The sequence below is a fragment of the Anomaloglossus baeobatrachus genome, chromosome 7, assembly GCF_048569485.1.
Source record: "Anomaloglossus baeobatrachus isolate aAnoBae1 chromosome 7, aAnoBae1.hap1, whole genome shotgun sequence".
NCBI classification, from domain to species: domain Eukaryota; kingdom Metazoa; phylum Chordata; class Amphibia; order Anura; family Aromobatidae; genus Anomaloglossus; species Anomaloglossus baeobatrachus.
In genome coordinates, this window is record NC_134359.1 from 94,720,995 (window position 1) to 94,748,351 (window position 27,357).

Genomic DNA, 27,357 nt, shown 5'->3' on the forward strand with positions numbered 1-27,357 from the left:
AGAAGTGCTTTCCTTGGTTACCCGATATTTACCTTAGTTACGCTTCCACGCGTCGCTGGGGGCTGGTCACTGGTGAGATCTGCTTGTTTGTCAGCTCACCAGCGACCATGTAACGATGCAGCAGCGATCCTGATAAGGTCAGATCGCTGGTCATGATCGCTGTTGCGTCGCTATGTGTGACACCACCTTTAGTATCAACTGGAATAATTATACATTTGTATGCAGATGTAACACTAAATTACATTACTTTCCATATCATGCAGATCTTTTATTCAAAGCAAAACAGACCTACAGAAAAACAAAAGAACACAATCACGATTGTTTCCTGTAAACACCAGTTTTATTACAGATTTGGCACCTTTTTTGCTGACCTTAGGAAACAAAGAAATATCAGTAAGATAATAGTCACACTTTTAGTTATTAGACTTAATTAATAGACAACTGTGTAAGAAGAAATATAAAATATCTGCAATGCACAAGTAGAACCTTTACAATATTATGTTATAAATACAGGTGTTATAATTAGGGCAGTTTTGCGAGAACATAATGATTATAACTATTTCTTTCAAGGGCCTTATTTCAGAATGATTAAACTAGAGTTTTGCAGCAGATGAGTCCACCTCAAGACTTTGTCAGGTCTGAAGCAGAGATGTGCACCTAAAATGTAGTCATTAACAACATCATATAACAATTAAAATGATTTACATTAGATTGCAAGTTTCTACAATGATTAGCTAAAAATGGCAGACATATCGTCAACCATTCTCATTCTGATGTCTTTGATTTTTAGCTATGTAGAACAATATTAATAGAGGCCACTTTACTTTTTGGCAGTGATTCAAGGTTTCTTCATGAAATTCAACATCTATAACTAGTAGTGTAACTCAAGTCCTATGGGCTCCATCATAATTTTTCACTGGATCGCTCCGCACAGCACATAGTTATCCAGTACCCGGCTGGCATACTTTATTATAGTACACCCCATTCCCTTTATGCAGCATACAATCAGTTCTATTTTTCATACTTTACTTTAGTACCCCCAAAATGCCCACTGGTGGAGCATACAGTCAGCAAGCGACAACGACTAGCCAGCATGCCGTATAAAACTGTAAAACAGTCGCATGCATGCACAGTGCTACACACCGGAACACCGTAGCACAGTGCATGAGGCTAATCAGTCAAAAGTACTCACCACTAGAACTTCAGTTTGTGCACTTGTTAAAGAGCAAGAGAATGATTGTGTCTACAGGGGAGACCCCCCAACATCTGAACTTAAACATGGCAACTTCACGAGCATGCCCACTGCACGTAAGAAGGGTGCGAGAGGCAACAAATGCTAGTTATTCCAGATGTGCAGTTTTCTCAATAAACATGGGACCCCTTTACCCTCCAGGCCTGGTTGCACCAATTATGGTTACACCCTTGTCTATAACCATATGGTAAACATTACAGGTTTTTGGTCTGTTGATATTTTTAGACCACTGGACTATAAAAGGTGAGAATATATGGCACACAATAAGGACTATAAAATATAATCCAGAGAGATCGGGGGATTTCCTATTAAAATGGTTTCCTAGTTGCAATTCCCATTTCGGAAACTTGTACCTGTGTGATCTTCTGATAACAGGAGGAAGAACAATTAGAAGGTAACAATCCACTTTTATGTATAGTCAATGTTTCTGGCCTCGTATCAATGAAACATTTTTTTTTTTTTTTTTTTTTTTTAAAGATTTGGAATATTTATTTTCAAACAACAATAAGTTCTTAAGACTACCAAGTGTCAAGCCTATGGAAGCTTCTTAGAGGTTAGTGGCAAGTATGCCAGCAATGCAGCAGTGGGGGCAACAAGTATAGGAATTTCAGTTAGTACTAAATAGTAATGATGTTATATCTGCGGAACAGACAGAAAATCCTGGGTTGACAAAAGAGGATTTTGATTCCTTTAGTATGGAAAGACTTATTTCTATGCAGGATGCAAACTGAAAAAAAGTTTTCTTTGATTCAGATCAGCACTTGCAGCCAAAACACAGAAAAGCCTCTCCTGTTCTGAGCTTGGGAAGAAGGCCATACAAATGGAAGATCACTTTATCCTCTTAGATCCCGTTTCCTCATGCGTTTTAGGATATCTCCTGTGAGCGATGTTAAGGAAATCCTCCACTGCATCAAGACAGATCAGTCGGTCCTGTGTATGGAATAAGAGTTAGAATGTACTGCTGTTATTTCCAGCCTCATGGCTCACCATTGGTAGCAGGATCTTACCATTATATAGAGGTATCTCTCTGGCAGATCCCACCCAGCTGGAAAGATGGTTGTATCATCCGCAAGTCGCAGGAGAAGCTCCATTGCCTTCTTCATGTTTTTAGGGTTACTGATAGTACTTTGCTTTGTAACAGACAAAAGGGATTCAGCCTCTTTCTGGAAACCTGAAGAAAAAAAAAAACAAAAAAAAACCGAGATTTTGTGCAGGAACTGCTGATACACAAATTGCATTCAACTCTATTAGGAGTATTGCTTGTCTGCGTCCATGTGTGCACGCATCTCCTCCGAGCCATTTCTACCACTAGGTGGAAGCAATGCGCAGTTTGAACATATATGACTTTAAATACTATGTCCCAAGAATGACAAAAGTATATTAGGAGTGATACCTTTATAGGCTAACCACAAAAAATATATTAGCAAGCTTTCAGAGCACAAAGGCTCCTTCAGGCAAATTACAAATGAATTACTGAGACCAAATCACAACATTTAAATGAATGTTACAACAGGACATGGGAAAGATGATGCCTCCTAAAGATAAGCCAAGGAAATCAAATTAAGTTTTTTCTTAGAAATGCAGATGAGTTGAAAGTGGTCTGTTCAGATCACTTCTGAGGTTCTTCTGGTAGAGGTGTGAAGTGTGTCCATGTAGTGAGTCATAAAACCAGGTGTTAAATTGAGTCCTTTTGTTAAAGATCCAAACATCCTTATCAGTTTGAATACCCAAATGTTTCTCTCTTGGTCATCTTTAAAATGACCTTTCAGTATTAGTACTTTTAAATCTGTTATACTGTGTCCCTGTCTAGAGAAATGTTTTCCCACAGGCGTGTCCAGTTCATTTATTATTGTGTGCCTGTGTAGATTCATCCTTGTTTGTAGTTCTTGCTTAGTTTCCCCAATATATGTTCCTCCAGGGTATCTTGTGCACTGTATCATGTATACCACATTGAATATGTACATGAAAAGGGGTCCATGATCTTGTAGTTCTGATTTGTGTTGGCTATGTGGATCGTATTGGTTGGTAAAATGTGGGTACAGGTCTTGCATTTCTTACCATTACAGGGGAATGTGCCAGTCTCTGATGGTGATGAGGACACTTCTAACAAGGAGATGCCTTAAGTTAGGGGGCTGTTTGTAGGAGAGAAGTGGCAATTCTGGGAATATTACTTTCAGTCTATGGTCCCTGTGGAATATGGGTTGAAGATCAACAGCACCAATTTTCCTTAGGATGCCCATGTGGGGATTATATGGGACCACAAGCGGTACCCTATTGTTATCCTCTCTCTGTAATCCAGGAGGCTGCTTCTTGGGATCCTTGTAGCTCTGTGGATCTGTTCATCTATTACTAGTGGATGGTATCCTTGTTGTAGGAATGTATTTCTCAGGGATAGCAGATGTAGTTTTCTGTTCTCACTGTCGGAGCAGATCCGGATGTACCTCATAGCCTGACTGTAGATGATGGATTTTTTTTGTGTGTCTTGGATGAAAGCTGTTCCATCGCAGATATGCGAGACGTCCTGTAGGTTTCGGATAAACTGACGTTTGTATGGTATTGTCTTTGATGTATATGGTTGTATCCAGAAAATTTATTTGGGACTTTGAGAAGTTGAGGGTGAGTTTGATTGTTGGGTGGAATTTGTTGAAGTTGTTGTGGAAGGTGATCAGATCATCTTTTGAGCCTGTCCAGATTATTATCAGATCATCAATGTAGTGGAAGTATGCTAGAGGTTTAATAACCTCAGAAGTGATCTGAACAGACCACTCCCAACTCATCTGCATTTCTAAGAAAAAACTTAATTTGATTTCCTTGGCTTATCTTTAGGGGGCATCATCTTTCCCATGTCCTGTTGTAATATTCATTTAAAATGTTGTGATTTGATCTCAGTAATTCAATTGTAAATTTGCCTGAAGGAGCCTTTGTGCTCTGAAAGCTCGCCAATATAATTTTTCTGGTTAGCCTATAAAAGTCATCACTCCTAATATACTTTTGTCATTCTTTGGACATAGTATTTCAATTGATTTTTCTGGCTAACATGGTACCACAATATTACCCTGTATTGCAACATATATGATGAAATCTACAAGTTATGTGTGAGGCCCCGTGTAACTGGCCAGAGTATACCTACAGGCCAGACTATAATGGGATTAAATTGACAAACTAGATTATACTCCTCAGGCCATATTATACCCCCATCAATAGAATTGAATGATATACACAAGAATTACTTAATTTTTGTAACATTTTACTGGGGATTCAGCAGGCTAAGTTAGCTTTCTCAGTTAACGGACTTAAATCTTATAAATCTAAAGACAGACTTATTAATTCATCTAGAAAAACTTGACTGTTCATAATATAATAAAACAGTCGTAATGTCTTGAAAACTTCAACTTATAAAAAAGTGGCAGAGTATGCAATTTTTTTTCACAGTGATTCCTCGTTAGCGATAAGTCACTTATCACTCAATTCAAGGGACAACAAATCGCCCAGTAGTCGTCCCATGTATTGGGACCTTTAGACTAGCAAGTCCTTGTACAATATAAACATTTAAAAAGGTAAAAACACGGATAACATTAAAGTATGCACTAAAGGGACAACAGCATCTACTGTCAGGTCAATGTAAGCACTGTACTATTTTATACCCACCCACAGGTATAGAGTTTATCCCCTGAGTTATACAGTAGCCTGGGCCCATACCAGAGTACACCCCAGGGATATAACTGTCCTACACCAATTATATACCGGGGAGTAAAATAGCCTAGACAAGCCTATACTCCCTCCAGGCCAGAATATACCCATCTAACATGGAACTTGGGTAAATTCTGGCCTGGAGGGGGTATAGGATGGTCTAGGCTATTTTACTCCCCAGTATATAATTGGCCTAGGACAGTTATATCCCTGGGGTGTACTCTGGTCTGGGCCAAACTATACTCAAGTTTAATCTGGGAAAGGTAGGGGCAGACCGATCGTGGTTGCAGCTGCCACCAGGCCCAGGGGTGGTGGCGCCTTCTGACCAGCGCCTACTTCAGCTGGATGTGTGTCTGAGGGTGCGCATTCAGCTATAATGCATTGCAGCACAGGGACCCATCGTGTTATTGCACTGCATTTCAGGCTGCCAACCGAAGAGACATCTGCGTCCCCGAGACTGAGGGCGATGCATGCCAATGATGTTATGGCAACAGAGGAGGATGTGTGACGCCCTGGACAAGCCAGGGGTCACAGGTAATTACACCACCACACCCTACACCCTGGATAGGCACATCTAAGCTAGACCCAAAAATCCTTGTTGCCTTCCTCCAGGGGCTGATGTTCACACCAGGGGGTGGGCCAGGTGGTTGGTCCCACCCACCGAGGAGTTCACAGTCCTGGAGGCGGGAAAAGTGAGCAGATGAGTTTTGGACAGAAAAGTGGTGGGAGAGCAACTAGAATGTAAATAGCCAATGGGTAAATTTCAATATTCAACAGTTACAGCAATTAACAGATGGCAACTCTCTCAGTGCAAAAAAAATTCTTTTAAAATTTAAAAATTAACTTTTAATATTTCCACTAAAATGGTCAAAGACCAAAGACAAACAACACTAATAGATAGGTTTTAACCCCTCCTGCCTCTTAGGGGATATATATAAACCAAAGTGAGTTTCAACCTCAATACTAGATTAGACCCATCTCACCAAATCATGGGTACCTTTAAAGTCCACTAGTAATGATCAGAAGAAGTTAGATTCATCTCACCAAATTAATACAGGTGCCGCTCATCACAAAAATTGGGGTCCAAATTATTCCATAATGGAGCCCTTAGGAAATTGGATTTGTCTCACCAAATTTATAAAGGTGCCACTCTTCATGAGGATATTGGGGTCCAATTCATTCCAAATGGAACCCTTAAGAATGTTTTCTCCCGACGCGTTTCATTCAAAATTCACTCTTCAGGGGAGTCAGAAATCCATCTCAGGTCTCATTCAATATGTACCTGTGAGCTGCACAATATGCCAAAATATACAGAATGACAAAAAAATATATATATATAACGGCAAACCTGCAAGCCCTGTTTAAATTCATAAAAGGCACTCACCAGTCAGCCTAGACCCATCAAGGAGTCATAGATGCGGCGGACCCACTCTTAGTCCCAAGATACATGGACCAGATACCTAAATGACACGCCGAAAAACGCACAACAACAACAAAAATCAGCAATTCAGCGGTCCTCAAAGATCCCACATACAGATACAGGTAGACGGGGAACTTACCACGTGGCAGGAGCGGCCGTAACTCTCGCTCTCTCAAGGAGCCGCCGCATAATGCCCAGTTTTAAATGTTCCCCCTCATCCGGCCATGTGACGCTGTTTCCGCCCATTTAGTCACATGACAACGGCCGGATGCCGCGTCATGTTGTTTACAATAACTAAGGCAACCAAGTGCCGTCCCCTCACTGCCCGGTCACGTGAATACCACGTCACACAGGCTGAGTATAGGATTACATCAGTCTCAAAACAAAAGACAGCACTTTCATTTAATTCATTAGGGCGAACAGCACAGTGTGGTCATTCTTCCAATAAACGGATGTGACCATCACACTAAACAGGAGGAGATTTCATAAAAAGTAGCTACAATAGCATACAGTATTATTATTGTTAGATTGTTTGTAGCATGGAATGTTCACACCGCTGTAAAAGACGGTTCAACCAACGATTGCCACAAACAATTTTAAGGTGACTGCATATTGTATTACAAATTATAGCCATGTCACCAAATTATTATGACACACCTCTTAAACAAACATCAGAAGTGTGTCACCCATATATATGGCAGTGTCATTATTATCCAAAATCAATATTAAAACTCAAAGAATCCCAATAAGGCAAAAGACATCTCCAAGAGAAACATTTTTTATATATATATATATATATATATATATATATATATATATATATATATATATATATATATATATATATATATATATATATATATATATATATATATATATATATATATATATATATATATATATATATATATATATATATATATTTTATCATTAAAGAGATCCCATATGTGATGACAAAATATGGGGGACTATCCCAAAAACTGACTATGATCTAGAAAGATGAAAAAGATGAAAAGGAGGGTAAAGAAGGAATGGAAGAAAAGTGGAATGAAAGGGACTGCCCTTGCCCTAAATAAACTAGCTGTAAATTCTGACCCCACCTATCATGTGGGGGTTGGCGCCTCAAGATAGAACGGTGTGTGGGCGCCCCCACTCGGCCGACGTGTGTCCCTCCTCTCTACCACTGACCCTGCACCACCACTAGATAAAGGGTGCAAAGGAAATTTCCTCATTTAGTCCATTAGGGTGTAGAGTCTTTAACCAATAAATCCATCTGGACTCTTGTTGCAACAACCTCCTGTCCCAATTTCCTCCTCTAGGTAGTGGCTTAACGTGATCAATACCCTGAAATACAATAACAGTGAGGTCCCCATTATGCATGCGATTTATATGTCTTGCCAGTGGTGTATCGTTGTTCAGTCTGATATCCCTGAGGTGTTCACCTATCCGCCGTCTGAACTCCCTGCGGGTCTTGCCCACATATTCCATTCCACAGACACAGGTCGCCTTATAAATTACCCCCTGTGTCTTACAGTTGATGAAGGATCGAATATCATATTCCTTCTTCGTCACCTGACTTGTAAACCTTTTGCCAACAAGAATCGAATTGCAGGCTATACAACCGCTACATTTGTAGCAGCCCTTCAGGGTTGAAAAACTGACGAAAGGATTTTTCGGATTGAGATAACTATGGACTAGTCGATCTTTAAGTGACCTTGCTCGTTTATATGTAATGGAAGGCCTATCGGTAAGCAAGCTCCCAACATCGCCATCCATCTTCAAAATGGGCCAATATTTCTCAAGGATTTTCCTCACCTCATACGCCCCGTTATCAAAAGTCGTTATGAATCTAATCGTGTCCTTCCCATCATCCTTTGCCATGTTCTTAGGGGGATAAAGAAGGTCTGTTCTTCTGACCTTCACGATGTCAGCAGCCGCCTCTTTTATTACTTTCATTGGATATCCTCTTTCTAAAAATCTCCTTTCCAGATCGCCTGACTGATCCATAAAGTGCCTCTCATTAGAACAGTTCCTCCGAATTCTTGCGAACTGTCCCTTTGGGATGCCTTTTTTTAAGACTGAGTGGATGACTACTCTCCCACCTCAAGAGTGAATTTGTTGAGGTGGGCTTCCGGTAGGTACTTGTTATCAAATTACCCCTCTCGTCTTTTTCAATCAATAGATCCAGAAAGGATAATTTAGACCTGTCCATTTCAAATGTAAAAAACAGACCCAGGTTATTCGTGTTCAGATCGTTCATGAACAACTTCAATTCATTTTCACTGCCTTTCCACACTAAAAAAATATCTATGAATCTGTACCAGATTCCAATGTTCTCATTGGCAGATTCACGATCCTCTCTGAAGACGACCGTTTCCTCCCACCAGCCCAGGAGCAGGTTAGCGTACGACGGGGCACATGGACTCCCCATCGCTGTACCCCTGAGCTGGTGGAAGGTGTGGCCATCAAAAGAGAAGATATTGTGTGTCAAGCAGAAATTGAGGATATCCAAGACAAAGTTAGTGTGTTCCTCACACTGTATCCCCCTGCCTTTCAAAAAATATTTTGTTGCTGTCAGACCCAGATCATGGCGTATGGATGAATACAAGGATTCAACATCAATTCCAACCAAAATTGTCTCTTCATCAAAAGAAAGTCCCTCCAGTTTTTTCAACAAATCAGTCGTATCAGCTATATAGGAACCCAAACCTAATACAAATGGTTTCAAAATGTCATCCAAATAGACCCCCAAATTCTGTGTTAGATTGTTCACACCAGAAATTATGGGCCTGCCCTTCAAAGGATCAACACCCTTATGCAACTTAGGTAGACTATAAAAAGTTGCCATAGTCGGATGTTTAGGGAAGAGAAAATCAAATTCAGATTTACCTATCAAATTTTTATCCAATGCGGCAAGGAGGATGGATTTTAGCTCCCTCGAATACTGCTGTGATGGATTAGACCTCAATTTTGCATAGCCATTCTGGTCTCCAAGTATATTATAAACACATAGTTAAGTATTTGTCACGATCCATCACAACAGTATTCCCCCCCTTATCCGATTGCTTGATAATAATATCTGTAGCTCTCCCCAAAGTGTCAAGGCTCTCCATCTCCTCCCTAGTTAGATTAAATTTCGTCCGATGCTTGGGTTTCAAATTCTCCAGTTCATGAGACACAAGATTACAAAAAACATCAATAGCACTGAGGTCACTTTGGATTGGTGGCATCTTCGTGCTCTTCAACCTGAGATCTGTGAAGGGACCTTGACCAGTTAGGTCAGGCCCCATAACATCCAGATTATATAGAAATCTGACATCTTCAAGGATGTCATCTGGGATCCCCATATCCATACATATTTTCTTATTGTCTCTAATGAAGAATTTCTTCCATTTTAATTTTCTGATGAAGAGATTGAGATCCTTGACACTTTCAAAATCATTATAATCCGTTGTGGGCACAAAAGAGAGACCCTTGCTTAATACACTCATCTCTGTCATAGACAGAGCCCTACTTGAGAGGTTCACTACTTGTTGGTATCCTGAGGATTTTGAAAGCCCCCCCTGTTCATTCGATTTCTGAGGAAGTGTTCCCTTGGTTCTAAAAAATGATTACTCTGATAGGGTTGGTTAAACCTGCCTCTACCATTCCCAAAGTTCTTCTTCTTCCTACCTCTTGCTCCTATATTTCTCCCCTCAGAATCAGATACATCTGTGTCCGTTGTGGAGCACTCAGTTTCGCTAGGTCTCACAAAACGTGGGGGGACAAAGTTGTAGATCTTATTCTCTCTGAAATCTTGCATATCCCTATTATAAAATTTGTGTTTTTTATCTTTCAGATGGTACTGATATTTTTCAATCGTGTTTTGCAGAGTTTTTTCTTTCCCCTGAAAGTCTGGTTCTTTCGAGAAAGTATTGGTCATGTCTATCTGCTCTTTAAGCGATTTTTCTAGGTCTGCAAGGTTCTTTTTTTCTTCCTCCAGGAGCAACGTCATGAGTCGAAGGGAACTCTCAGTTGCTTCCTTCTCCCATTTAGCAGCTAATTCCTGACTTCTATACCGATAGCCAGGCTGTAGGGAGATTCTCAAATGCCTCGGTACTATCCTATCACGCAAGTAAACCTCTAAGGACTGCACCTCCCACCAGGAGGATGTCCTATTTTTATAAATTTTAGTTAATTCTCGAAAAGCCCCATTCAAAGTAGGGGTGTACTTTTTTTGAATAAATGTTTTCTCTGAAAATACGTCCCTCGCCTCATTAGCCCAAGAGCCCGTATCAAAACTTGTGCTCAAAAAACCTGCCATATTCATCAATTAGAATGTAAATAGCCAATGGGTAAATTTCAATATTCAACAGTTACAGCAATTAACAGATGGCAACTCTCAGTGCAAAAAAAATTTTTTTTTTTTTAAATCTTGGGACTAAGAGTGGGTCCGCCGCATCTATGACTCCTTGATGGGTCTAGGCTGACTGGTGAGTGCCTTTTATGAATTTAAACAGGGCTTGCAGGTTTGCCGTTATATATATATATTTTTTTGTCATTCTGTATATTTTGGCATATTGTGCAGCTCACAGGTACATATTGAATGAGACCTGAGATGGATTTCTGACTCCCCTGAAGAGTGAATTTTGAATGAAACGCGTCGGGAGAAAACATTCTTAAGGGTTCCATTTGGAATGAATTGGACCCCAATATCCTCATGAAGAGTGGCACCTTTATAAATTTGGTGAGACAAATCCAATTTCCTAAGGGCTCCATTATGGAATAATTTGGACCCCAATTTTTGTGATGAGCGGCACCTGTATTAATTTGGTGAGATGAATCTAACTTCTTCTGATCATTACTAGTGGACTTTAAAGGTACCCATGATTTGGTGAGATGGGTCTAATCTAGTATTGAGGTTGAAACTCACTTTGGTTTATATATATCCCCTAAGAGGCAGGAGGGGTTAAAACCTATCTATTAGTGTTGTTTGTCTTTGGTCTTTGACCATTTTAGTGGAAATATTAAAAGTTAATTTTTAAATTTTAAAAGAATTTTTTTTGCACTGAGAGAGTTGCCATCTGTTAATTGCTGTAACTGTGGGAGAGCAACTAACTGACAGCGTCCGGGTGTGTGCCCCGGACAGAGACAGGAAGGTTAGCAGACGGCGGTGACCGTCTGCAGGAGTGGCCTATCGGAGTTGCCGTAAGGACCGTGGACGGGCGGTGGCCCGGCAGTACCAGACCGGTACACAAGGAGAAGCCAGCACCATTGGCAGGGGACTTTCGGACCCCGGCAAGGCTTGGAGTCGCCGTGAATTTGCCAAATCCGTCAGTGAAGGGGACCTCCTGGGTTTCCAAACAACCAAGTCCCAATTGAAGGCAACAGTCAGACCGAGTGAGAGGGACACCGCCACCGCCAAGGCATCAGTTCCTCAGGGCCAGCGCCTGCGGGCAAAAAGGGGGCTCCTCCGGCCCATATCCAAGCCGGGGAGCGGGTTATCGGTGGGAACCCATTGGAACCAGCAGCAGTACTTAGGTGCAGGGAAAGGACAGTCACCGTTAACCTACCGGGGAAAAGCATCAGCAGCCGTCCGTGGGACCCGTCTTTCCAGCCGTGTGTTTTACCGAGAACTGTGTCATCGTCTCAGGCTGAGTGAGTACCACCGGGCCGTGCGGCACAGTGCTGCCCCCGCGACCCTGCACCTCGCCAGGCCCCGCAACCCGCCTGCAATCACCCATCCTTACCCCATCGCTGGGCCCCGGGACAACCAACCCCCCTACCCACGGAGGGGAGAACCAACAACTCAGCTGCTCCCTGTCACCGCCCCTGGGATCCCCGTCCAGAGCAGCGGTGGTGTCCATACAATCACCACAACCGTGGGTGGCGTCACGGACAGTATCCCCAAAGCAAACCACCCCTTTTCACTCACGGGCGAGGAGCGCCGCTCGAGTCCCCGGGATCTGGCTCATCGCTCGAGCCACCGAGCAGCAGCAGCGGCAGCCGGACCCGAGCAGTGGGAGAGCGCAGCGTCCCCTCCTCCGCCCGCGACAGATGCAGCGGGACATGGGAGCCGGGGAGAGAGTACAATGTTTTGCTGTGTTTTTTTCTTAACCTAGAGACAGAATGGAGACATATACCAGGAAGGGGACATATCTATACAGGGAGGGGCCCAGAATGAGGACATATGTGTGTTTGTCCTCATTCTGGGCCCCTCCTTTTATAGATATGTCCCCTTCCTGGTATACATGTCCTCATTCTTGGCCCGTTCCAAATATAAAATTATATATAATAATTCACATGTATAGTGTACGTGATATTTTGCCCTTGCAATTTTTATTATATTGGAAAAACGATCCGACCCCTATATGTCCGTTTTAGAGAACACTCCAAGTCCATAACATCGGGGGTAGGTTCAGCACGCCTTATAAAACATATGCAGGAGTGCCACAATAGTAATCCCCGCCCGTTGTCTTTTGCAGGATTAATAAAAGTAAATCCTAACAGCAGAGGCGGTGATACACACCGCTCACTGCTACAAAAAGAATCTAGATTAATCTTAGATTTAAACGCAATGGGACCGCTTGGTCTGAACGACAGGAACGATCTGTCCGTTTTCCTCTGATTGATACTATTCCCTTCCTTTCTTCTTCCTGTCCTTTTGTCTCTCCTGCTTTTTCTTACCCTGTCTTTTCCTCTGCCGATTGGTATGTTTTTCAAAAAACCTTTTTCTCTGAATAATATTTGGCCGACACGCAGTGTGTTTCGGCAAGTTTGCTATTCTATAAATGGTACATTTTTTAATGATGTACTAATAATGTACTATTCATGAATATTTGTATGTGATGTACTCCCAAAAAGAGGAGATGTTCATGTTTATACTTCTTTAAAAAGAGAATTTGTATATCCCAGAATATGGAATATAGCTACTGGGTATTGATTCACTAGAGTGAAAGCTGTATTAGCAAAGTGAATGAATTAATTACGCCTAAAAATTAACTTTTAATAATATCAAAATAAGTAAAAAGGTCAGAAAAGGACCTGGTTTAAAAGGACAAACAATAGAGAAAAATAGCCAGAACCATTAATCCTGATCCAAACGGACCAACTGGCTAACACATAAAACACCCTATGGTTTGAGGATGTGAGTATAAATCCTGCTTTTTGGTAAACCAAAACCATCCAGCATCAGGTGTTTACAGTAACCAGGAAATGGGTATACGGCAGATGGGGTAAGACCGTTCCTTTTTCCTCTCGTTATTGCTACTGCTGCTATTAATGCGACTTACATGCAGCATTGTTTATTGACACAATACTCACATCCTCAAACCATAGGGTGTTTTATGTGTTAGCCAGTTGGTCCGTTTGGATCAGGATTAATGGTTCTGGCTATTTTTCTCTATTGTTTGTCCTTTTAAACCAGGTCCTTTTCTGACCTTTTTACTTATTTTGATATTATTAAAAGTTAATTTTTAGGCGTAATTAATTCATTCACTTTGCTAATACAGTATCCCAGAATATCCATTTGTTCGTTGCAGCACCTAATTGTATATTTGCATATATTGCTTTTAATCACTTGCTGACGCAGTTTCCGCACCATCTGGTATAAGAGGGCGGTACTGCATAGCAATTTGCACTGGACCCGTGGAAGCTAACTATTAGCGAAACGGCACGCCGTCGTCCGGCGTTGTTTGGCACACCTCACCTCCCCTACCGCTTGTATCCTTATGTCTTCATGAATTAAAGATGGAACAACTTTGAGATCCTTGGAGTGCGACTCACTTTCTTCCTTGGATTATTTGTGACACGTCTTTGAGCCTGCACCCGGATCTCATCCATATCCTTTGGAGACTGATTGTGGCAGCACGGTAACACGTGGAACAAGTGGTGCACCGGGATCTCTATTACCTCAACATTCCTAAGGACTGGTGCTTTACCGTAAGTGCACACTTACCTACTATTGTTTTCCACATATCACCGCTTTAAGGTCTACAAGTGTGTCTTCAAAAATCTGAATAATATTGACATGACAGAAACGTCTATGGATGTAACCGATAGTGGTATATTTGCGGGGAGGGAAGATGCCTCAACGTTTTTTAGCTGCTGTAACGATAAAGAGAACCTGGAGGTTATGGGCAATAGAAGCCTTGAATCGCGTATTATATCCCTTGCGGAGAAAGAAGTTAATTTATTCTGGACTGTACAGTCACTGAGGTCCTATCAGGATAGCCAACGCGTGCCACGAGGCTTAAGAATTGTCAAGCAGATCTCCTTTTATCAGGATGATGTCAACTTTAAAAAGGAATGGGACAATGTACAACAAGAGTGTTCTATGAAATTCTTGCAGATAGTATTGGCAAAAAACGAGGAGGAACACACAAAAATCACTTTTGAACTTTTAAATCTAAGAAAGGAATTGGAAAATCGCATTACAGAGGATGCTTGGAAAGTTTTTTTGACCAAACTGGATAAAAGACTGTTACCATTGCAAGCACAAACAAAAGAAAGGAAAAGAGAGAAATATATCAGAGATAAGATGGACTATGATAATCAACAAGTGTTTTCTTGGAATAAAATCCGGTCTTCAGCTGGTAACTTTAGGAGATCTTATTATAAAAATCCTAACAAGAATATGAGTAAAAAGAAAAAAAGTGCATGGACCATGGATTCTGACTCCAGTGGGGGTGAGGAGTTCATGGTCAGGCACAAAAAATCTTTACCAGTTACCGCTCTTCAGGCTCCTTCGTCTGCCGCCCCTTTGGAAGGCGGATCAGGAGGGGTGGCAGACTGAGACGGAGAAGGAATTCCCAACCCCGGGAAGCGGAAGCAAGTGTCCTGGAGGACACAATAAAAAAAAAATTATGTGTCATCTAATGAGACCGGCGTATTGTTGACTCAATCCATTTTTTCTGAAAAAAATGCTGATACTATGATTAATTTGACATCTTTCTCTCTTACACCCGATATGTATTCTGTGCTTAGCAAGGGTCTGAACTTTTGTTTACCCGAGAGGTTTAATTTAACAGATTTTCGGATAGACTTGTATAAAGGCTGCAGAAAACTGCACCTAAAAAAAAAAAAACTATAGTACCCAGAAAAAAAGTAAAGTACTCGCCGGCTTTGAGATAGCAACAATGTCGGGTGGGTCCTCTTAGCTTCTTTGGAGGCCAGGAGAACGCACCTTCTTTGGAAAAAGATACACGCTTACGACTTAGTCTGGAAAATCCTACTTTTACCTCTGCAGACCTTGCGATTTCTAATCCTGATTGCGTTGTATCTAATCCCTTTAAAAAAAAAGGTTTAAAAAAAAAAAAAAAAAAAAAAAAAAAAAAAAAAAAAAAAAAATCAACATTTTTTCCTCCATTAGCTCCAGGCAATAGCGTGGACCTATTCCAGGAACTGGTAATTAGGGATTTAGAGGCTTTTACATATTCGTCACCCGTTAATAACTTAACCCAACAAGAAATAAAAGCCCTAAAATCTCTGCAGAAGAACCGGGATATAATAATCAGAAGGGCTGACAAGGGGGGCGCCGTGGTCCTATTGACAAAACAAGCATACCAAAAGGAGTCTGAAAGACAATTGAATAATACCAATGTATATAAAAAAATTACCTAATGACCCGACATGGGTATATATAAAACAATTAAGAAGCTTTTTATTTAAATGGGTGAATAATAATATTCTAACAAAAAATACCCCAGAAAAACTTCTACCTGTTCACCCAAAAAAAGCTCATTGTTATTATCTACCTAAAGTGCATAAGTGATAAGGCCGTAATTTAGGTTGATGCAATCTAATCATGCATCCCTCTTAAACTGTCTGCAGACCAAATTATGAGTCACTCATGATAGCATGCATACCACTCTTTCACACCAGAGACGTGCTCAGATATGAATAGAAAGTAAGACTGATTTATTTCCGGAAGTGTTACAAATATATATAACCTTATTGGCTAGGTGCCAAGAATACGCAACACGTCTCCTATTGGATAAACTAGATACAGCTTATTCTGTGATATACAATTTACTGTAATGTGCTTGGTTCCTCATTTATATTAAGCAATGTCAGCATGATTCACTGGTCACAAGAATAGCCCAGACTGTCTGTCTGAGTCTTATGCCAAGAGATATGTGGGGTACAGTTCAAACAACATCTTAAATCTTGTTCTTTATGGATATCTCCATGTAACTCCTATATACTCATAATAATGATAATCTTGTCCATAACATAAGGACCTAGCCTCCCCCCATGGCCGCCCAATAATCTCGGGCAGAGGGTCTGTAACTGAACCCCTATCACAGTATCTCGAATGGCTTTTAAAACCACTAGCTAAAATGATTCCCTCTTATGTTAGGGATACAGGTGATTTCGTGGAGATGCTGGATGATTTCCAATGGCAGCACGGGTTCCAATTAGCGTCTCTTGACATTGAGAGTCTGTACACCCGGATCCCGCAGGATCTAAGTGTATGGACTGTCAAAAAAGTCCTAAAAAATTTTGGACAGGATCCCTCCCTTGTAACTGTTTCGGCAAGTTTGCTATTCTATAATGGTACATTTTTTAATGATGTACTAATAATGTACTATTCATGAATATTTGTATGTGATGTACTCCCAAAAAGAGGAGATGTTCATGTTTATACTTCTTTAAAAAGAGAATTTGTATATCCCAGAATATCCATTTGTTCGTTGCAGCACCTAATTGTATATTTGCATATATTGCTTTTAATCACTTGCTGATGCAGTTTCCGCACCATCTGGTATAAGAGGGCGGTACTGCATAGCAATTTGCACTGGACCCGTGGAAGCTAACTTAACGAAACGGCACGCCGTCGTCCGGCGTTGTTTGGCACACCTCACCTCCCCTACCGCTTGTATCGTTATGTCTTCATGAATTAAAGATGGAACAACTTTGAGATCCTTGCGGAGTGCGACTCTTTCTTCCTTGGATTATTTGTGATACGTCTTTGAGCCTGCACCCGGATCTCGTCCATATCCTTTGGAGACCGATTGTGGCAGCACGGTAACACGTGGAACAAGTGGTGCACCGGGATCTCTATTACCTCAACATATATTACATATATATATATAAAAAAATTGTTTAAAAGAACAGAGAGTCCTCAGTGGTTGATACCTTTTAATGGCTAACTGAAAAGATGGTAATAATTGCAAGCTTTCGAGACTACTCAGGTCTCTTCATCAGGCATGGTATAACCATGCCTGATGAAGAGACCTGAGTAGTCTCGAAAGCTTGCAATTATTACCATCTTTTCAGTTAGCCATTAAAAGGTATCAACCACTGAGGACTCTCTGTTCTTTTAAACAATTTTTTTATCTCTACTGGCTAACACGGTACAAAGATATATTTTACTTATATATATATATATATATAATTTTATATTTGGAACGGGCCAAGAATGAGGATATATATAACCAGGAAGGGGCACAGAATGGGGGCATATATATCAGGACTGCACACAGACAATGGACGGACTGGCCGCAACTCTCCTCATCCAAGTGTCATAGCCTCATAGTAATATATGAAGCCATCATGCTCTGGTCTAGCAGTCTGTGCACTGTGGTCAGAGAATGGACTGATTTGTATGGGTGCTAATGCAGACTCTGCTACGATGACCAGTTTTGGGGCTAAAGGGGCTCTGTACTGAAAACAAGTTGTCACAGGATAGGTGATAACTTTCTGATTAGTGGGTGTCCCACGGCTTGTACCAACACCTATGGGCAGATCAGGGAATCACTTAAGGTGTCAGAAAATACCTACGACGTGATCTATTTTTTTGTTTGTTGTAAAAGCTCCTTATTTCCCTATTGATTATGCTTTGGTATGCTCAGAATAAAACTCTTTTCACAGCAAATTGATCCTACACCTGGCATCTCCATCAGTCAGCTGTTACCAGGTCCAGCGGTGACTAGATGTCAACTGTGTAGGGAGAAAGAACACCACAGCTCTGTAAATTGCTTAGTGGTCACTACCAACTCTTATTGACTTATTTATAACTAGTGTGGATCAGTAAAATTAATAAAAGAATAGAGGCATTTTAGAGTAGTGCCTGGTTTGTTACCAGGGGTGTAACGATCACAGTTGCAAAGGTTGCAACCGGGCCCGGGGGTGGAGGAGGCCTGCCGACCCCAGTGCTTACTTCACCTGGATGTGCCTCCAAAAAGACGCACAATTCAGCTGAAAGGCACTGTGGCGCAGAGACTCCGTCAGAGTCTAATGAACATGTGAAAAGGTCATTGTAACATGGAGAGCAGGGTCAGCTGTGGCATTGCCTATTTTGAAGAGTGGATCCGGTGTAATCGGCTGTGTGTAGGCGTTACCTATCGTTGTAATCCTGCCTGTGATAAGGAGCCTTGATATAAACTCTTCGTGAAAGGACAGGAAGGAGGAGTCTAGAAAAGCCCCAGTTTGAAAATTGTAAGATAACTAATTTTAATGATTCTAATAAAGATTGTGCTATGGAAAAAAATACAAATAACATAAAAACCCAATCTAAACAATAAGTCCTTTTTGGACAATGGTTTCCATATCATCAAAACAGCTATGCTGGAAGTTCACCAATAGACAAATATTACTATTGATGCACAAAAGTCACCAGCACAGTTCAAATGTGAAGGTGAACTATTTGGTCAGCGAAACAAAATTGAGTTTTATGCCAAGGAATCTGTCTGGAGGATTTTTGTTTGTTTTGCAATATTTTTCCAACATACCCAAGTCTTCTAGGATCCGTCTCCACCTTGTTCTTACTTCTCTTCTTGCTTGCCTTAGTGTATAAATTTCATAGTTGAGTTTTTGCCATTCCTAAATAGAGATAAAGTGAATACATTTATTTTTAGTCAGCTGTCCAAAGAGGAGACACGTTCAATACACAACCCTGTATTTTGAAATGTCAACATTTTTCACAAGGTAGAACTTTAAAATAGCAAAAACCACCCACTGACAGATTCCCTTTAACAAATGTAATCTATGGATAACAATGTAGGGGTTAAAACACTGAATTCAGGGATGTATCACTTATTAGGCTGTGTGCTGCTGTTTTTGTACAATGAAGGTTTGATCATCAGGAGGAGATTATCCTTTTCTGGACTACATGGCATGTGAGCCCTGGTCCAACCACACCGCCTTCTCGAATATGCAGCTCACTGTCAATAGAAAATGTATACAGGAAGCCAAGGTGTGGGTTAGCTTTCTAGTCTCTGCTACATCTAAAAACGCTGTCACAACAGCTGCACCCAGTAAATTATGTGATACATAGTTGGAATCTGGTGGCAGCAAACCTTTAAATTAAAGATGGGTTACGATTTAGTAATCCAATATTGACACACCGATAGCCAGCAGCTGGCAAATCAAACACGTTTTTTATCCACTGTAAATACTGCTCCAACAGTATACTGGACGCAATAGGTCTGCCAATTGTTGAAATATTTGCTCATAGTAAGTAGTAAGATCCAATAGTATTTTGTGAGTGAGTTTTCTCCTGAGTTCCTATTATAGGCCTACGACACACATCCGTGCCGCCGGTACGTGTTTGGCAGTTTTTTCACATACCGGCGGCACGGAGACACGTGGACCTATGCTTTCATTATTGTTTGGACACACGTAAGTATTTTGGAACGGAATGTGTGTCCGTTCCATACTTATGTGCATCCGTGATTTTCTCACTCTGACATGTCCACTTATTCTCCGGCAGCACGGGTGTCACACGGCCTGCACCCGTACCACACGGATGTAGTGTGGATGCGGTTCCGTATGACACGTGCAGGAGAACACGTGTCATTAATTACACACACACACACACACCTCCACCAGCCCCGCAGATTCTTCCGCTGCAAAATGTTCCTGCCGGCCGCTGCTCGTTATGAGCGTGTAAAAGGAGGTGGGCGTGCGGTCACGGGCGCTATTCTCCGCCCCTCCGCTTGGCCGGAAGCAGCGTCAGTGGGGAGTGTATGGGGCTGGAGCTGAAGATCAGAACCCTGGACAGCAGCGCGGACCGCGTGAGTATGCAAATTACCGGTTCTCCGTGTGCTATCGCGGATAGCACACGGAGAACACACGTGGACCGCACATACCCGAGACACGTACTTACCACACGCAACGCGCAGGGAAAATACGTGTCTCGCGGCACGTGCACGTTTTTAACAGATGTGTGTTGGAGGCCATAACAGGTTTTTAAGCTGAATATGTTTCATTCAGAAAAAAGGAGTAGCTCATGAAAGGTATGTTCCCATGGGCAAAAATGCTGCTTTAAACATCTGGATTTTTTTTGTTTTCTTTTTGCAGGTGTCTGCACCTAAATTTCATGATTTTTTTTTTTTTTCTTTACCCTTTTTATATGCTTTTTTGGCTCAGATTTAAAGCTGTGTTTTTGTACTGCTTTGGATAAGTGCACTGATTCTTCACTTAAAATTGCAACTGTATTTTTTACATTTACTTTTTTTTAGGCTGCCCATTAACAGCCTATAGGAAACAGATTGCCAGTTTACGTTTCGTATTATATTTTTTTTCCGATATTTTTTTTTATTTAATCAGCCATCAACATTTGTATCTTGACTGTCCTAATGAGACTATAGATCAAAGTTTAGTATGTCGAAAAAAATTACTCACAGAGAGATACTTATGTGACGCCCCTGCGGTAACCAGGTGTCACAAACATAAGGTAATTAGGGTAACAGCCCAAGTTCAACATAACTGTGCCAGCCACCACACACACACACACACACACACACACACACACACACACACACCGGGCTGCTCAGATCCAGACCCGCTGTGTATCTCGAGGGATCCTCCGGACCCGGGGGGCACGCGGACACGCCAAATGATGGGTTTGTGACGCCACCCACGGTGTGTGATGAAGTGGGACACCACCGCTGCTGTTGTGGGACACCCCCGCTGCTGTTGTGGGACACCCGGGGAAGATGTAGTGGCAGCTGGAATTTAACCCCTCCGTGGGTAGGGATGGTTGCCCCCGGAACCCAGTATATCTGTGCAGGATATGGCGATGGCAGGGACTTGTGTGCCCGGACGTACCAGTGGATGTTTGGTTACTCACAATTAAATGAATCACACGAGTCTTTTGGTAAACCAAGGTGCTGGTGGCCGGCCGCCGCAGCCGGTTGTACTCTGGTCCCCCACCCGAGCTGGTGGTCGCCGTCTTTTCCTCTGCACTAGTTCTGTGGTTTGTATGGACTTCCCGGTATGGAACATGAGAGTCCGCTCCCGGCTTTTTGTGTACCAGAGGAGCCGTGCCCGCTGACGCTCACCCGTGTGATCTATGGGCCCTGGCGGTTGCCCTATCCCTCTCTGTGGGTGGTTGTCTGCTTTTGGGACTTGGGTTGGGACAGGACCTATAATCCTGCCCTCAAATCGGTTGATTAGCTAGGCTGTTGGTTCCGGTCTTGGCTTCAGGGTCCGAGTACCCCCTCTGTGCACGGTTTCCGGTCGGGTCTCCGGTGTCGGTAACGGCGGGCTCCAACCCTGTCCCGGTCCACCTCTGACCTGCCGAGCCATCTTCCCATCTCCTGCTGACGGAGACCACCGTCTGCCACCTAGCCAAGGTACTAGGGCTCCAACCCTGGCACCATACCACTCAAGCTTCTCCTCTGCTGGAGCTACACGTAGCCCCAGCCTCCACTCCTCAAGTTGAACTCTAGATCTTATCTACTTTAACTCCTTGTTTTCCCGCCCCTTGCTGTCTTGACCCCTAGGTGGGCGTTCCCCAACCGCCTGGTCCCACCCACTGGTGTGCCTGTCTTTCCCTGAGGGCAGTGACTAGGGTTTCAGGTCGGCTGTATGTAACCCTGTGAGGGAAGGTGTTATGCGGGGGCCTAATGTGTGACTACCTGGTTTTGCCAGGGTGTCACATACACTCGCTGTACCCAGCTGGGAGCCTCACCTAGCCAGATGACAGGGTTGGGCACTGTGAGATAACAGGCAGTCAACTGGGAGAAAGAGACCAGATCTGGGAGAGGAGACAGTGACCTGAAAGTGTTAGTGAGCAGTCAGTCTGGAGTAGACAGTGAAAGAGGAAGGGTGTCAAGACAGACCAGAAACTATTGAGACACAAAGGAAAGTGAGGAGTAAGAAAGTCAACTGAGTGGTAGTGAAAAGACTGCAAAGACCTGAGTTGTAAGAACAGCCACTCAGAGGAGGAAAGTAGCTGTGGAGTGAGAGAGCAAGCCCCAAGGACAGAGGGACCCTGTGGGGTGGACATCCAAAGCTCACTGTACTTTGCACGCAGGGTTGCAGATCCCCAGAACAGACATGTACTTCAAGCCCTTTGTTAACTCTGCCAGGCGGGTGGGATTCCAAGACTTATCTGCCACCCTTTAACGTCCGAGGCATCAGCAGCAAAGAAAGACCAGGACATATTCTCTTAAATAGTCCAAGCTGCCTGCGGCAGGACCCAGACACCAGGGAGACCAAGTGCTCGACGCCAGGGAGGACCCACAGACACCGTAGTGCACAGGTGGAGAGTGGCACCAGGTTGGCAGGCACAGCCATCAGGACACGGGCGCACCTGGATCCAGTACCTCTCAGGGCGTCGAACCAGTGATTAAATGTCACGGGCGGAGGAGGGAACGCTGCGCTCTCCCACTGCTCTGGTCCGGCCGCTGCTGCTGCTCGGTGGTGGCTCGAGCGGCGCTCCTCGCCCGTGAGTGAAAAGGGTGGGGATTGGATTGTGGGGATTTGGTTATTGTCCGTGACGCCACCCACTGTTGTGGACGGGGATCCCGGGAGCGATGACTGGGAGCAGCCTGGTTGTTAGTTCTCCCTTCCGTGGGTAGGGGGGTTGGTTGTCCCGGGGCCCGGTGATGGGGTAGGGATGGATAGCAGGCGGGTTACGGGGCCTAGCGAGGTGCAGGGTCGCGGGGGCAGCGCTGTGCCGCACGGCACGGTGGTACTCACTCAGCCAATGATGAGGACACAGTTCTCGGTAAAACACACGGCTGGATGGACGGGTCCCACAGACGGCTGCGGTGTTTCTCCTCCCGGCAGGTTGATGGCGACTGCCTTTCCCTGCACCTGTGTAACGTGTACGGTTCCAATGGGTTCCCACCGGTAACCCGCTCCCCAGCTTGGATGGGTGCTGAAGGAGCCCCTTTTGCCCGCAGGCTCTGGCCCTGGGAACTTTAGCCTTGGCAGTGACTGTGTTTCCCTCTCTCGGTTGGACGGTTGCCTTCTGACGGGACTTGGCTGCTGGGAAACCCAGGAGGTTCCCTTCGCTAACGGATTCTGCAAATTTACGGCGACTACTAGCCTTGCCGGGGTCCGTAAGCCCCTGCCGGGTGGTGCTGGCTTCTCTTTGCGTACCGGTCCGGTACCGCCGGGCCACTGCCGTACCGGTCCGGTACCGCCGGGCCACTGCCCGTCCACGGTCCTTACGGCTAGCTCCAATAGGCCACTCCTGCAGATGGTCACCACCGTCTGCCAACCTTGCTGATCTGTCCGGGCCACACACCCGGACCAACTTCAGGCTGCTTAACTGCCACTTTCCTTCCTCTCACTTTCACCTCCAAACTCTGCCTTACTTGTCCCGCCTCCAGGACTGTGAACTCCTCGGTGGGCGGGGCCAACCGCCTGGCCCACCCCCTGGTGTGGACATCAGCCCCTGGAGGAAGGCAACAAGGCTATTTGTCTGACTTCGGTGTGCCTGACCGGGAGTGAGGGGTATGTAGGCATTGTGCTTGTGACGTTGTGGCTTGCCCAGGGCACCACATAAACACCATCAAACTGCTCTCCTTGCCTGGACTGCTTCATTGCCTCGTGCCTCCACGTTAACCCTTCACCTACCCCTGAGGAAAAAGCCCTGCTCGCGGAGGGCTCCACCATCCATGCTGCCCCCATCAATCATCCCCAGTGGGAACCTGCAGCGGTGCCCCTATCATCTCTGGCCGCAAACCGCAAGTGGCGTAGTCGGACTTTTATTTTTCATTTAAAAGTGTTAGACGGTGCCCTCGGGTCCGGGACCCCTCGAGCCACGGACCGCCCGGATCCGAGTAGCTCAGCTGCCCCGGGGCGCAACACTTACTTTCACCTTTTACATTTAAATGAGCAATGCTTTCCATAGTAGTTGAGACTCTGAGCTTCAGTAGAAATTCTAATCAGTGTTAGGCCTCCTTCACACGTCAGGGATTCTGGTAAATATGACGTCCGGAGACACGGACACATGCAGACCCATTAAAATCAATGTTTTTACAAGGACTGTCTGTCCGTATGGAGCACTGACTGTGTGTGTGTGTGTGTGCGCGTGTGCGTTCCGCACGGAGAGAAGTCAGTTTTTTTCTGGTATCACTGATGTCACACGGACCACACAGTGATGTGATCTGTGTGACATGTACTGGAGAATACACTCCTTTGAAATAAAATAATTTTCTAGCCTTACGGCTAGCTCCAATAAGCCACTCCTGCAGACGGTCACCACCGTCTGCCAACCTTGCTGATCTGTCCGGGCCACACACCCGGACCAACTTCAGGCTGCTTAACTGCCACTTTCCTTCCTCTCACTTTCACCTCCAAACTCTGCCTTACTTTTCCCGCCTCCAGGACTGTGAACTCCTCGGTGGGCGGGGCCAACCGCCTGGCCCACCCCCTGGTGTGGACATCAGCCCCTGGAGGAAGGCATTTTATTTTACAAATAAAATATGTAAAAAGCAAATTAAATTAGCTAAGTTTGAGACAGAGAGACTCATTGCGAGAAAGTAAAAATAATCCTAAAATATTCTTTAACTACATAAACAGTAAAAAACTGAAAAGCGATAGTGTTGGCCCCCTTAAAAATAGTCTTGGTGAAATGGTGGAAGGGGATGAGGGTAAAGCCAACCTGCTGAATGACTTTTTTTCTACGGTTTTTATACAAGAAAATGCCATGGCAGATGACATGACCAGTGATACCATAAATTCACCCTTGAATATTACCTGCTTAACCCAGCAGGAAGTACGCCGCCGCCTCGAAATCACTAAGGTTGACAAATCTCCGGGCCCGGATGGCATACACCCCAGAGTACTACAGGAATTGAGTTCTGTGATAGATAGACCATTATTTTTAATCTTCTCAGATTCCTTAATAACAGGGTCGGTACCGCAGGACTGGCGCATAGCAAATGTGGTGCCAATATTCAAAAAGGGGACAAAAACTGAGGCGGGAAATTATAGGCCGGTAAGTTTAACCTCTACGGTTGGTAAAATCCTTGAGGGTTTCTTGAGAGATGCTATACTGGAGTATCTCAAGAAAAATAACTTTATGACAGAGTATCAACATGGGTTTATGAGGGATCGATCCTGTCAAACTAATTTGATCAGCTTCTATGAAGAGGTAAGTTCAAGCCTGGACCAGGGAAATGCAGTGGATGTTGTGTATATGGACTTTTCAAAAGCTTTTGATACGGTGCCACACAAAAGGTTGGTACATAAAATGAGAATAATGGGGATAGGGGAAAATATGTGTAACTGGGTTAAAAACTGGCTCAGTGATAGGAAACAAAGGGTGGTTATTAATGGTACGTACTCGGACTGGGTCTCAGTTCATAGTGGGGTACCACAGGGGTCAGTATTGGGCCCGCTTCTTTTCAACATATTTATAAATGACCTTGTTGGGGGCATGCGGAGTAGAATTTCAATATTTGCAGATACTAAACTCTGCAGGGTAATCAATACAGAGGAGGATAATTTTATATTACAGGGAGATTTATGTAAATTGGAGGATTGGGCTGAGAAGTGGCAATTGAAGTTTAATGTAGATAAATGTAAGGTCATGCACTTGGGTAGAGGAAATAACATTTATGATTATGTACTTAATTGTAGAACACTGGGTAAAACAGACACAGAAAAAGACTTGGGTGTATGGGTGGATGGTAAACTTCACTTTAGTGGACAGTGTCAGGCAACTGCTGCCAGGACTAATAAAATAATGGGATGTATTAAAAGAGGTATAAGTGTTCATGAAAAAAATATAGTTCTACCTCTGTACAAGTCACTAGTGCGACCACACTTAGAATACTGTGTACAATTCTGGTCACCGATATATAAGAAGGACATAGCTGAACTGGAGAGGGTGCAGAGAAGAGCCACCAAGATTATTAGAGGAATGGGTGGGCTGCAATACCAAGACAGGTTATTAAACTTGGGGTTATTTAGTTTGGAAAAACGAAGGCTTAGGGGGGATCTAATCACAATGTATAAACATATTAGGGGACAGTACAGAGACCTTTCCAAAGATCTTTTTACACCTAGGCCTGCGACTGGAACACGGGGGCATCCGCTACGTCTTGAGGAAAGAAGGTTTAATCATAATCACAGACAAGGATTCTTTACTGTATGAGCAGTGAGACTATGGAACTCTCTGCCGCATGATGTTGTAATGAGTGATTCACTACTAACATTTAAGCAGAGCCTGGACGCCTTTCTTGAAAAATTTAATATTACCAGTTATGTATATTAGATTTTATGACAGGGTATTGATCCAGGGAACTAGTCTGATTGCTGGATGTGGAGTCAGGAAGGATATTTTTTCCCCATTGGAACTTGTTTGCCACATTGGGGTTTTTTTGCCTTCCTCTGGATCAACAGGTTAGGCTACGGGTTGAACTAGATGGACTTAGAGTCTCCCTTCAACCTTAAAACTATGATACTAGACCTCTATACTCTCATCTCCAGCGCTGCTGTCTTCGGTGCTGCTGTCACTTGTTTCCAGGCTAGCCCATTATAATCCGGAATATTAACTGCACCGCGGACCTGAAAGCAACAGCACCAAAGACAGGTGAGTAAAAAGCTTCTGCTCTCAGTGTGCCATCACGGATAGAACTTGGTGAACACTAGTGTGCCAAATCACGGCACATGGATGGCCATACGCACCTTCAACACAGCCGTGAAAAATACGAACGTTTTTCATGGACATGTGAAGGGGGCCTTACAAAATATTCTCTATTTTTTCCCCTCTACTAGGCTTCCATTTCACTTGAGATAAATGCTGGTGGCATATGCACCTTGTATT

The 27,357-nt window shown here is 43.5% G+C and overlaps 1 protein-coding gene across 1 annotated transcript in view; it reads right to left on the bottom strand.

Annotated features, from left to right (window-relative positions):
* Nucleotides 1-331: 331 nt before the first annotated feature.
* LOC142245127 (melanoregulin-like) overlaps nucleotides 332-27,357 on the bottom strand; it is a 216,491-nt gene continuing 189,465 nt past the window's right edge. The window contains exons 6-8 of the mRNA XM_075317484.1: nucleotides 19,076-19,166; nucleotides 2,260-2,423; nucleotides 332-2,182 (exon numbers count right to left, since the gene is read on the bottom strand). Coding sequence (XP_075173599.1) covers nucleotides 2,081-2,182; nucleotides 2,260-2,423; nucleotides 19,076-19,166 — 357 coding nt within the window. The 3' untranslated portion in view covers nucleotides 332-2,080. The remainder of the gene's footprint in view (nucleotides 2,183-2,259; nucleotides 2,424-19,075; nucleotides 19,167-27,357) is intronic.